At 42.9% G+C, this 14,105-nt stretch overlaps 1 protein-coding gene across 1 annotated transcript in view; it reads right to left on the bottom strand.

Annotated features, from left to right (window-relative positions):
* Positions 1-4,266: 4,266 nt before the first annotated feature.
* slc4a2a (solute carrier family 4 member 2a) overlaps positions 4,267-14,105 on the bottom strand; it is a gene marked incomplete at both ends in the record, with an annotated part of 25,175 nt that continues 15,336 nt past the window's right edge. Inside the window, 15 exon segments of the mRNA XM_080543474.1 lie at positions 4,267-4,347; positions 4,733-4,906; positions 5,317-5,486; positions 5,755-6,008; positions 6,767-6,933; positions 7,518-7,607; positions 8,817-9,038; positions 9,602-9,796; positions 10,492-10,640; positions 10,905-11,108; positions 11,203-11,419; positions 12,243-12,427; positions 12,627-12,726; positions 12,901-13,105; positions 13,792-13,927. Coding sequence (XP_080399600.1) covers positions 4,267-4,347; positions 4,733-4,906; positions 5,317-5,486; positions 5,755-6,008; positions 6,767-6,933; positions 7,518-7,607; positions 8,817-9,038; positions 9,602-9,796; positions 10,492-10,640; positions 10,905-11,108; positions 11,203-11,419; positions 12,243-12,427; positions 12,627-12,726; positions 12,901-13,105; positions 13,792-13,927 — 2,549 coding nt within the window.

Genomic DNA, 14,105 nt, shown 5'->3' with positions numbered 1-14,105 from the left:
TACATCTTGATATGAACATACTACGACACGGACATGCTAACCTGAGAGTGCCTCACGGTGCGGCTGGAGTGAAGCGGGCCAATAATAAATAGGGCGGGGAAAGGCAACGTCTACCACCCCTGGCAATAGTCTCCAAAATCTCCATCTGTCTGTTACTGTAGTGTAGGAGGATTGAATGGATTTTCTACTCTGGTAGACCTTGTTGAATTAAAAAACATAAACAATAAAATAATAGCTTTTGTTAATTTTGATTATAATAAGGTAACACTTCTCCTCTCATTAACATGTGTAGAAGTCATATTTATAATAATCCATTGGATATTATTTAATATATTATTAATATGTAATCATTTGCAAAAAAAATTGTCCGTTAACATTTCTAGAAACTAAAACCTCATAAAAACAGTTATCAATCTGAATTGTTTCTTCACTGTCTGGAAACATGATATAGTTGAGAATGAGAATTATTTATTTAAAATATATATTTTTGCCACATACAGGAAATTGACTTGATGAGGTTGGTACATAGGACATAAAGCACAATAACGTATAAGCAAAAATAATTTTTAAAAAACAATGGCAAAAAGAGCAATAGAACAATAATTATGTACGCTGTATATTAGAATACATATAAAACTAATATAAATTATACTGTCAGTTGTATGTGTGTGTGTGTGTGTGTGTGTGTGTGACTGTGTGTGTGTGTGTGTGTGTGTGTGTGAGAGAGAGAGAGAGAGAGAGAGAAGGGGGCGGCGGAGTGAAAGTCCCAGTCAGTGAGAGGCGGGGGGCTTGTTTGTGAGGCCAACTGCCATGGGGAAGAAACTGTTCAGGTGGAGGTTTTGGTCTTGATAGATCGGAACCTTTTCCAGATGGAAGTCCTGCTCTCTTACTGGTCCTGGAGTGGAACAGGTCCAGGACCAGGACAGATGGCAGGTTGCAGGTTGCAGCCAATGACTTTCTTGGTTGACCGAATAATCCGCTGTAGTCTGCCTCTGTCCTTGACAGTGGAGGCAACAAACCAGACGGTGATCAATGCTCAGAGGATGGATTTGATGATGGACGTGTAGAACTCAACCATCACTTTCTGCGACATATTGAATGTCTTCAGCTGCCGCAGGAAGAGCATCCTCTGCTGGGCCTTCTTGATGGTGGAGGTGATGTTCTCCTTCTTGATGGTGGAGGTGATGTTCTCCTTCTTGATGGTGGAGGTGATGTTCTCCGCCCACCTGAGGTCCTGTGAGATTACTGTCCCCAGGAATCTGAATGACTCCACACAGCTAACTGGGGAGTCACACATGAAGTAGAGGTAGAGGGCGTTTGGTAGAGAATGTTCTATTTAAGAATTAGAGATTTGTATAGTTTTTTCGATTTAAAAAAAATATGTGACAGCAGCTGGTAAACCGGGAACTGTCGCCAACCAATCAAAATGTTTGGACTTTTATTCTGAAAATTGTAAATAAATGTCACTGTCACTTTTCATTTCCATGGTAACCAAGTACACAAACGTTCGAAAAAACTGGTCATATTTGTACATTGTGATGGTAATGACGCTACTGGAAGTAGTGTATTTTGTATCAGAAAGCAACAAATGGCTTAGGCACATATATATTCATATAGTTTCTATTTATTTCACTCTTTTTCTAAACAGGTGCATTCAATGTGTTCATATTATCAACATTTTTCTTATTGAAAATCATACCAGAATATCAAAGGTCTGGGTGAGTGACAAGGCAAAAACAGAGCAAACAGTGGAATCCACACATAATATTTCTGATGGTGGCTTGAAAACTAACAAAATGCATTGAATACATACATATATGTTGTACAAAGACAGACACGAAAGAATATAATTAGTTTTATTGAATCATTTAGACACATTTATTTGTATGTGAAAAAATAACATATAAAATAATTTTAAGCCCTAAATCTACACTCTAGACAATTAGACCAAACATAAAGACAAATTGTCTAGTTGAATAGCTTGCAGCAGCTGAAGCATTTAACACGAATCAAGACTGATCCCTAGGAAAATATACTGTATGGATATATTTACACATTCTTTAAAATATTTATTTTCATTCATATTTCTCAGTTTCATTTCTACATCACTGCATGACAACAATAGATCTGAAATATAAAATGTAAATGGAGGGAAATAAACATGAGATAACAAATATTTAAAGCACATTCTGTACTCTCAAAAACATTACATGACGTATGATGAACCTGGCATAGCACAACAGTTTAAAACCATAACATTATGAGTACTGCAAATCAGAAGGTATCCAGTAATCTTCATTTGAAGTCATGGGTCCAAAATAATAACGGTTTTGTGATTTTCTCCCCAATACAAGGCTCAACTTACATTACTGTACATTACCAGTAGCTGCAGTGTTGTCGGTCTTGACCCAAAAAATTGACAATGTATTTTACTGGGCCCAGATTTCAGATGATGTACCAATGATGTACACATCCAAATATACACCAGAGGGCACTGTAGTGGTATTCTAGTCCTGCTCTTTTTCCCCGACATTTATCCTCAACATCATCTGATAGGAAGAAAGCATATTAAAGCTGGGACTGGATGCTCATACGGAAACCTATTTAGTAGACATTTTCAGTATGCATGGTTAGAGAGTTTTGCAGTATGCAAAATGTAACAAAATGGAGTATGTATAACATGGATGTCATGTTATACTTGTTTGATTTGCCTTTCCATCTAGGATGAATTCACTCACTGCATACTATTCAGGAAGTCCTTTCCAATTTTAGTCACACAATTCAATGGAGCAAGTAAGAGAAGCGGGCAGTAACGAAACCAACGAACCGATGACCACGAACAACCTGGTTGAGCTACAGATGAACAAAATGTGTCGCTTAATGCATATTTACTGAACAGTACATTAGGCTCTAAATAATATGTAGTATTTCTAGTATATAGTAGATACTTTTAGTAAACCGTAGGCACTATGAGCTTTTGGTCACAGCCTAAAGCTTGATTTGGGGGTTTACCACAATAGCCCTCTCTGTTTCCTCTCAACATCAGATTGTACTGGACTCTCCTCCTCTGGTTTCAAAGGCACCATCTGAGATAACTTTCTGGTATGAATTGCCAGAATATTGATGGGTGAATCATACATCTTGCTGGGCTAATAGTGCCATTGTAAGCTTTGCAACTGTGCCTATAAGATGAGTTTTATACTGTTACTGTCCTCTATGACTTGAACAAAAAACTGCTAGGACATGGGTAGAACTCTTTGGTGTGCTGGGGTACACTGTTATTGTATCTCATAATGATAACATCATTTGCATTGCCACATAGAATTGCCACCCTAGAGATAAAAAGATGTGAAACAATCATCAATAAATAGTTTTCATGCTCTTGATTTCAGTGGAGGCTGGTGGAGGTAGAAATCAGAGGACGGGCTCATTGTAATACATGGAACGGAATGAGGAATGGTATTTAATCAGACAATTGTTTGATACCATTCCTCATTTCGTTCCATGTATTACAATGAGCCCGTCCTCTGATTTCTACCTCCACTGCTCGATTTCCTATGTCATGTATGGATACTGGATATGATCAGGGGGAGGGGAAATACATTACAATATCAAACAGCAAAACACTTACAACTATCTCTATACAATCTTGATTTTAAGTATAAGGTTATAGTGGTATCACTGTCGCAAGCTGCTGGCCAACAGGCTCCACAAACACATTGCTTGGTCTACTGCTTTAAGCTCTTTCACTCTAGTATAAGCTATCAGAGGTACTGTATAGGTATGATGAGCAAGAAGATACAGCAGGAGTACAACCCATATAATCAGGAAGTTTGACTGGAAGTTAAAGAGGTACATTGAAATCAATTAAGTGCAACCGTTATTTGATTCAGGAGTCACTGAAGAACATTGCTAGAGCGTCATCACTATCATCCCAATCTCCAACTTTGACACAAGGTACCTCCCACTCCTACCTAACACACCCCTCAGAGATACATGTAAAAACATCCTGTGACATCATCAAGATGACCTTTCAAAATGCCAAATATAAAAAAATACAAAATTGAAAAAATAATAATTGGGGAACTATAACAAGGATTCACACTATTCCATTAAAAAAAGTTGATCACTTGTGTGTCATAAAGCATCAGATGAACAAATTAAGGATTAGGTGGGTTTGGGGGCAAGCTTAGTGGATATAGGGCCCCTATTGTTTGGCAGAATGTTCCATCAGTTCCGTCCAACCAATCCGGATGAGGCATTTAATCATAGAGGCATATGCATCTCTGTGTACTCATCCTGCCCCTCCTTCTCATCAAATGTCGGTTCTGCATCGTCTGCGTCCAGCTGAGAGAGACCAAGATAGAGAGAGAGAGAGAGAGAGAGAGAGAGAGAGAGAGAGAGAGAGAGAGAGAGAGAGAGAGAGAGAGAGAAACTGAGCTTAGAGTTCAAGAGTGGTGGTCATGGTCAGCGTTTAGGATCAACCTTATGAGGGGCCTTTCTTTGACCCAGAGACGCTTTACAAAAAGAAGTGGACAGTACCAAAGAAATAAAAGTTTAACATGGGTTTCAATGGGGAAACATGCTTTTTGACACAAGCTGTAGTTCTCCCCATGGCCACATGGTATAGCCAGCTTCAAAATCTCTCGGCAGGATTGCTACCCTGGTGTGTGTGTGTGTGTGTGTGTGTGTGTGTGTGTGTGTGTGTGTGTGTGGTAGGACTCAGACTTACACACTGCATCTCTCGTTTGGTGAAGATGCGGGGCAGCAGGAACATCTTGATTGGGATGGTGAGGAGGAGGATGAAGGGGAAGGCCAGCGATGCTGCAGTGGACATGACCGCCCACAGCGTGCTCAGACACACCAGCTGGATGACTGTGAACAGGTGCATGCGCAGGGTCCTCACCTGGAACACAGACAGATATTAGCAGAGATTGTATTTTATTACGGATCCCCATTAGCTGGTGCCATAGCAACCAGCTAGTCTTCCTGGGGTCCACATAAAAACACATACAAAAATAATCACAGAGGATAAAAATTAGAACAATTAAATAACGGGTAAATAGCAATCATAACTATAATATATATATATATATATATATATATATATATATATATTTATATATATATATATATATTCTATTAAAAAACTAATATGAAATATCATAAAGGGTTTTAATATATGACAGTGATTTTATTGGAAAGAAAATATTTTTGGGACAATGGTGGATATAACATTTTTGGAATGAAACTTAATGTACTGTGTTTGGGAAGCTGCCCATAGATCCCACACTAGGTGTGCCGGGTGTCACTGACCTTGCGGACATAGGTGTGATCAGGGTGGTACTTGGGGGGCCTCAGCAGCAGAAGGATGCGCTCTGTGAGCTGGATACCATTGAGTGACATCACACCCATGTAGAGGAATATTCCGAAAAGCACTGAGATGGGGATCTGACGCAGGAGATCTCCAATCACGATGGACAGACCTGCCCAGCGGAGGAGAGAAGACATTGCTATTATGTGAACATCATAGGAGGCCTCACTTTAGAAAGAAAATCATTAAGCTAATAATTCAGTAGTTCTGATGTTGATCTCATAATATCATCATTTGAGGGTGATGTTATAGTGATAGTATATCAATCATGTCTGTCTGTCATGTCATGTTAAATGCAGCGGTACACATAATGTTCAGGAAAAAGTATTGAATGTGAAAAAGTATTGAATGTGAAAAAGTATTGAATGTGCTCCACCCACCGACACAAACAGCCACCAGGAGCCCCGTTACCCTCTGCTCCTTCACTTCTTGGATACGGGGCTTGTCTCCCGGGGCGACGGCCTTGCTCATCACAGTGAGTGCGTTGGTGTGAGTGACGGAGCGCACCGTGGCGCCGGCCAACCAGGGGAGGCCAAAGAGGGCCGAGATCCCGCCCATGGTTACGATGAGCAGCAGGTCCAGGTGGAAGCCTGAGCCCTTCACCAACATGCGCTCCTTCTTACTGACGATCAGCCTGAGGGGGGGGGCATTTTAAATAAAGACTGACTGATTGATTAATTGATTGCTGTGTAAAATTGGTTCTCGATAAAAACAAATTACAATACAACATTATACATAGAAAGCATGAAGGAAAGAGAGAGAGCAAGTGAGGAAAATGGAGAGAGAGAAAGAGATAAGGGGTATTGAGAGAGAGAGGGAAGACAAAGATGACGAGGGGAAGGGAAGGGAGAGGGAACAGGTAGATACTGGGAAGATACTGACAAATAACACTTGCAGTACTGAATAATGTGAAAAATTGCATTAAACACCTTTACTATATGTAATTAATGTATAGGCATCAATGTATTGGCATAGGCTGTTCATAGGAGCCGTGATGTATTATGAAAGGGGTGGCTGTGGGCGGCTGTGGCTCAGGAGGTAGACCCCCGGCTCATCCCGTCCACGTGTCGAGGTGTCCTTGGGCAAGACACTGAACCCCAAATTGCTCCCAATGAGCGGGCCGGCACCTTGCCGTCATTGGTGTGTGAATGGGTGAATGTAAAGCGCTTGAAGCGTGAATAAAGGCGCTATATAAGTGCAGTCCATTTATGAAAGGATATGTATTATAACACACCACAAACATTATACACAGGTGGTTGTGTTATCAAACTCTTCATAGAATGTTATACAAATAAAGAATGTAAGGAATGATGCAGCTGGCCTGGCAAAGTCTACGGTGAGTGACCATACTATAAACGTAATGATGAAGTGCTACGATGAGAAGCGACTAACGTAGTGATCTGTGTCTCCATGAAGATGAGGATGAAGACGAGCAGGGCGGGAAGGATGCTGGCGGCCATCATCCAGACGGGAAACTGGCCGTCGGAGCCCAGAGGGTGGATCAGCCAGCCCCGCTTCTCTGGGCTCGTCACAGAGAAGCCACTGGGCACGCTCAGCTTCTGTACCAGGGGTCAAAGTTCAAAGTGGAAAGGTCAGGGTGAGGGTGTGGAAAAAGGTGCAGTAAACACTGACCTTTGTAGTCAAACGGGGAAACAATCCTGTACATCAAAATGTTTGGCTAGTAGACTAGTACAGTCAACATGATGGAATGAATCAGCTGGTGTGGTGCCTAATGTATGATATCATATACTAGCCTTGTGCCAACACAGTTACATTTCAAATACAGACGTATTATCTCTAGTGATCCATGGAGAAGAAGGACACCATTTGATCTTGACCAAGTTGATTTGTATAAATGGATGAATTGATTCCAGTGGTCCTACAGCCACCAACAACAATCAAATGTCTACTTTTTTCCAGACAATCAACCCCATGGAAGTGTAACCTCTTTTGTGCCAAAAAATGCATGGAACAGAATGAGGAATCTCTGCCTCCACCAGCCTCTACTGCTCGATGGCAAGGATGCTGTGTTTAGCAGTGTCAAGGAGGGAACGGTCGTGGTCAGGGAAGTGAGAGTCCTTCTGTTCATGGTCTGGGCTCAACTAAACCTAACCCTCTATTAATAAGGACTCTATGTACTCACCTGAGTGTAGGTGCCCTTCATGTTGTAGTCCACCAGCACCATGATAAAAATCCCAATTGGAACCCCAAAATCTCCAATGATCCTGCGGACCTAAAAGCAACACACGACTGTCTGACTTTGAAACAGAGATAGGCTGAAATAATCAACTCCATTACAATGTACACAGATAAGCCAAAACATTGACAGGTGAAAGGGAATAACATTGATTATCTTGTTACAATGTTGCACCTGTCAAGAGGTGGGATATACTGGATTAGGCACCAAGTAAACAGTCAGTTCTTGAAGTTCATGCGTTGGATGTAGGAGAAATGGGCAGGAGTAAAAAGACCTGAGCGACTTTGACAAATGCCAAATTGTTATGGCCAGACGACTGGGTTAGAGCATCTCTGAAGAACAGAACGCCGGATGACGGTAAGCCATACCCCTGCTACCACCTACCTGAGTGCTGTCATATAACCCTGAGCTAGCCTACACACCTCTGCCCGGCCACGTCCCTGTGTGGGAACAAGCCCCTTTGTTGTCAATGTCCATGCAGAGCTGTTGGGTCGTGACACTGTCGACAGCGGTCCGAGGAGGTACAAACCACAAACTGGCGACAGGGTGTTGGGCGCCCAAGGCTCATCAATGCACACGCGTATGTGACACGTTCTAATGCTTTGGTCCTCATATCAGCAACCAATCAAAACTTTTCTTTTGAAACACAGAACTACGTTTCAACGGTGTTGAGAATCACAACACAAACTCGCTAGTCAAGCCAAAATACTGCAATGTAATGTGAGTAATCCCCACTGCTACCTAGTTAACTAGAACACTGCTTTACATTGTTAGCAGGCTCACAAAACAAGCTGTGTTAGTTGACTAGTGATTTTCACTAACGCGGAAATGTTTTCACATTTTTCGAAAGAAAAGTTAGATCATTACATCGGATCCCGATATGAGGACCAAAGCATTAGAACGTGTCACATATTAGGCATAATACCAACAGCATATTGGGCAGGTGGTCATAATGTTTTGGCTCATCAGTATATATACTGTATATATAAATACTATATATGTAAATACTACTAAATTAGAATGTATCAGGCCACTTTTACATCCATGAAAGCTGGATGTACATGCAATATGGCTGCAGTAAATGTGCCTATACTATAATCACAGTGTTACTCCACAGGTGTAGGAGCGAAATATACATTTGAATGGCAAATTGTAAAACTGAAGATACCAGTAGATATGAGTTAGATTAGATAATGTAAGATCAAAGGTAAAAGGGGCCAAAGAGCCTATGCATGCTATACTTACCCTGCCAGGGAAGAAGGCGCTATTTTTAAACTTGCGCAGGTAGAATGCGATAAAGAAGGTTCCGGACATGAGGAGCAGGGAAAGGAGGGCCGTGTTTGGCTCTCCCACAACCTTGCCAGACACGGCAGACTCGGCAGACTCAGACTCAGTGCTGTTGCACGCCGATGACATTGTTGTGCCATTACCCTGATAACAGCGTTGGAGGGGATGTTCTTGGAAGATCTAGAATGAGGGTTAGATAGACAGACGGACAGACACGCAGACAGACAGACAGACAGACAGGCAGGCAGACAAATAAACAGACAGACAGACAGACAGACAGGCAGGCAGACAGACAGTCAGGCAGGCAGGCAGGCAGGCAGACAGGCAGGCAGGCAAGCAGACAGGCAGACAGACACAGTCAAATGGTAACACTTTACTAAAAAGTCTTGCATCCTATCATGATCTTAGAAGTGTCATCAGACATAAAAAGTGAAAGGCAGATAGACCATTTGTCACACAGTCTGATCATTAGGTCCGCATGTCGGCAACCAATCAAAATGTTTGGACTTTCCTTTTGAAACACGGAACTACGTTTCAACGTTCTTGAGAATCACAACACAAACTCGCTAGTCAAGCCAAAATACTGCAACAAAATGGATTTGGTGAGTAATCCCCACTGCTACCTAGTTAACTATAATACTACTTTACATGTGCTATAGTAATAAACCTGATCATGGGTGTTATGAATACTTACTGTAGGTCACCATAAATTCACTTGATGACTTGCCCGCAATCGACCTCACCTTGACAAGCTTGGAGAAGGTCTCGTAGATGAAGATTAAGGAGATGAGGAAGGAGAAAATCTCCTGGGTGAAGCGTGAGACGAAACGAACCAGGAAGCTGCCTTCGAAGGCCACCATGAACACCACGATGAACACCAGCCAGAACCCGATCCACACCCGACCCGTCAGGTACTCCATTTCGTTGGCCTTGCAGAACTGCACACAGATGATACACTTGTTCTGTGATGTTCCTTTGGTCCCACTAACCCATAAAGCCGTTATAAAGCCTAAACACACATGCTTCACAAATAAATAATGTATACGCAAATGTGCTAAAGGATTATGTCACATGTTAGGACCTGGTTAAAAAAAACGTTACATAGTAAGAGTTGTAAGACTGCTTTATGCATGTAGGCTTTATAAAGGGTTTATAATTGGTTTCAAATAGTATTGTATCATACAGCATTGTCCCTGTTTACTCTAATGTACATTTGGGGGTGAGTGAGCGGGGCTTCCAAAAACAAGTCCCCATGGCCCACTATAGTGCATGAACTGATTTGCATACCAACAGATCTATTCCTTTATCTAGCTTTGAGTGGGATTTGTAAAACCATGTAGAGTTGGGTCTACATGCCTGTCTGCATTTTGTGCTTACTGTTGTATTCTATTCTTGATGTCCGTTAGTGCTTTTGTTGTACTGTTTGTGTTTAATGCTTATTGTTGTTTTGTGGCATCTCATTCAATTGTCGATTTAATTGTGGTTTTAAGTGCTTTGTTTTTAACATGTTTTATCTTTCAGCCCTCCTCCCCTTTCCCCTTATGAGGCAGGCCGGCATTGTAAATAAGAATTTTGTTCTTAATTGTCTCGCCTGGTAAAATAAAGGTAAAAAAAAAAGTAGTCAGTGGCTCACAGAGTAGAACGCCTCCTCGAACACCAACACTGGTCCAGAGAAGCCCACCACTAGGAGGGGCTGGGCCCCCAACAAGGAGAAGAGGATGCCCTGCAAAGACGTGGCGATGATGAGCTCAGAAACACCAATCAGTCCTTCTGTTTTCTCACCTAGATGAGGGGTACAGAGGAAGTGAACACCAAAATCGAATAAGTCATATTGTTATACCTTGTTTTTCCCAGCCTCTGTCTTTAAAAGTAACACCTCTCTCTCCACTTCTCCTTGTCTCTCACCCTTTCTCCTAAACGCCTTCCCATACATCTCCACTTGTTCTTCCCCTCTTCTGTCCCCTGCTCTCTCTCTCCATCTTCTTTCCCTCCCCCTCTCCACCCCTCTCCCCCTCAGTCCCCCCCCTAAGACAGTAGTAGACAGACCCAGAAGTCCTCCGAAGGTGATGGCGGGGGACAGGGAGGCAAAGTAGATGAAGATGATGGCGGCCATACACTGGGGGTTCAGTGCGTCCCTGAAGTCACTGACGTATTTAGGGTAGCGCCGTGTCACATCCCGGATGAGACCCCCGAACAGACGGCCAGACCTCCGGAGGGGGTCGTCCCCAGGCTTGAAGGGCACCGCCAGATCTGGGTAGAAGGGAAGGGCAAAAGAGATTGGGTTGGGTTAGGGTTACCCTCTTGTGCGTACCTAGACAATATGTCTGTAAAACATGTGTATTACCTTCATCTTCCCGGCTCTTAGGTTCTTTGGCCTGGAGCTTTCCCCCCTGCTCCTCTCTCTTGCGGAGCATCTCTCTCTGGAAGCGGGCGACGGACCGGAGCAGCTCCTCCCCTCCGACCTCAGACGGCGGCAGCACGATGCTGCAGTCCAGGAAGCTGTTGATGGCGCTCAGCAGGTCCTGCCGCTCGTCCGCCAGATACGCTGCCTCATGGAAGTTCTGGTGAATGGTTTTAGTGGACAGTTTGTGATAACAGTGACCGTAATAGCATAACATTTGTTAGGTATTCGTTATGAAGTGCTGACTAAGTGCTTACTTACACAGTAGTATGACTTATTTAAGTCATTTAAGTCATTCAACAGACGCTTTTTTTGCAAAACGACTTACAGTAACTACATTTGTCTATGTAAGTGAATCAACTATACAACTGTCATCATAAATAAAACCTTCCATAAGAACAAGTACATTGTTCAACAGTCACAGTGCTAGAGAAAGGAACCAATTTGATTTATTGATTATCAAGCACTTGTTAAGATTTGGGCACTTGGGAAGATTTTGCTCCTGAAAGTGGCATATTAGCAATTACATCATTGTGTATAGAGTTGAAGTAGCTGCTAGTAGTTGCCACTGATAATCTCATTAACTATGTATAGCTCCGAGTATGGACGCTCCATCATTGAGAATGTGGAAGAGGGGGCTCTTGGAATGTATTGGTCTGGAAAGATTAACCTATATTATTAAAGGCAAGCGGAAAGACTTTGACAAGCTGTGGGAACCATACATGAAGAACATGTAGGATAGAATACTTTATACAAAGTGGAGGAAAGTTTTGTTTTTGTTTTGTTTTTTATTCAATCCAAAATTGATGCAAGTTGTGTGTATGTTTGTGAACTTTGTTATTGTATGTTTCTCTTTCTTTGTCTTTTGTTGTTTTGTCTTTGATGTTGGTATATAAAAATGATAATACAAATATTGTAAAAAAAAAACAAAAAAAATAAAAACGATGTATAGCTCCCGTCCTGACAGAGCGTGTGCAGCTCACCTTGTCAGACATGAGTGTGGAGATGGAGCGACCGATCTGGTGGTAGTCCATGTTAGAGGTGGGCGGACCCAGCAGCAGGAAGAGGAAACGCACAGGGACGGGCACCTCCAGCACCGACTCCAGTAGCACCGCCTCCTGGAGGCGCACGAACGCCATGGACGGCCGCTCCAGGAACGCCACGCTCCCTGCGACGTAGGGATAAGCGCTCGAATAAACACAACATGCCAAGACTACTACTGTACCCCAACGAATACACATGTCGCTGCTACTATGTTTCTTCTGTTTCTGTTACTACAAATATCGTTGTCGTGCCATCAATGCTGACAGTGCTGAAGTCTGAAGTTCAGCACTGTCAGTTCAGCACTGTTAAGTGACGACGCCTACCCACAAGGACGACCGTGGCCTCGGCATTTTCCGGAATCTTCTCCAGCAGCTTGAGCTCGTGCTTGGACTTGGACCTGTGCAATGTCAATGGAGTGTCTTTCTGTAGGGGGTGGAGGGGGTTTAGTCTACTGTCTCACTCACAAACATACAGACCGGCTTCAAAACTATTCCAAACAACACACACACACACACACACACACACACACACACACACGCACACACACACACACACACATAACCAAAGTCACATAGGCACACACAAGCTCTTTGATACCTCATTTTTGTCAACATCGATGCGGGTGTCAGTGTGGGGGCCGGTGGCACCTCCTCCTCCTCCTCCACCCATCAGGGGCTCGGTGACGGAGGGCTCGGGTTGGCCCACGTGGTTGGTGCTCTGGTGATGCACCATCATAGAGGCCAGGCTGGCTGCCGAGATGTTCCGTGAGAAGGAGCTGTGTTCCTTCTCATCGCTCGGGTGACTGAGACAAGAGAGAGAGTAGCGAGAGTAGTCATGCTGATTAGTATGCTGCTGCATACGAAACAGACAAGTTGTTGCAAACAGTAGACGCGCTACTCGCTCCGACCAAAGCCTCGAGCTTGCATCCTCTGGCTTACCAACACACGTGAGCTGTCTCCTCAAATACCAGATGTTAACCAGCTACGCTAAAGGAAAAACCTAATAATTTGACAGCGTGGGTGGTGGTATTTGAACTTGAGGAGTGAGTTTACCTTATCTCAGCTCAGTTACACATAGTCTTTTCAGTATTAATAGTGCATGTGTTTGAGTATACTACAGTAGTATGTGTCAGAGTTGTAGTACCTGTTTGAGTTTATATATTTTGGTTATATTTTTGTACCTTATGAGTAGTAGTACCTGTGTTTTAATTGTCGTTGTATCTGTGACTGAGTAGTGATAGCACTTGCCTTAAAAGACTTTCATTAAAAGTACTACATGCGTATGAGTAATACAGAGGAGGCTGGTGGAGGGAGAAATCAGAAATCAGAGGACGGGCTCATGGAACAGAACGGTATCAAACAACTCATTGCGTTTCCATGCATTGTAATGACACGTCCTCCAATTTCTACCTCCACCAGCCTCCCCTGGACTAATAGTACCTGGTTAGTAACATTTGAGGTGTGTGTTAGATAGTGTTAGAAACAGAACCTGTGTTTGAGAAGTAGTGCTCTGAGGACATTGGCACGATCCTCAACTTTGATCTGGTCAGAGATGATCATCTGTTCCACCACCTGATGGGCGATGCCAGGCAGGGTCTTCTGGTCCAGGTCGAGCAGTACCGCACCTACAGAACACACCCGAATGTTACAAATGCTATTGTGGTCCTCTGTGGCTCAAATAAAAAACAATGATATATTATTGTCCTTGCCGTTTTCTGTTTATCTCTCACTCTCTCTCTCTTTTTCTGGTCTTATTCATTTTCCTCCCTCTCCTTCCCCCACGCCTTCAACCCTCCTTCCCTA

This window comes from Nansenia antarctica, assembly GCF_963989245.1.
Source record: "Nansenia antarctica genome assembly, chromosome: 12".
Classification (NCBI taxonomy): Eukaryota; Metazoa; Chordata; class Actinopteri; order Argentiniformes; family Microstomatidae; genus Nansenia; species Nansenia antarctica.
Note: the sequence above shows the minus strand (reverse complement) of the source record. Positions and strands in the feature narration are given on the sequence as shown.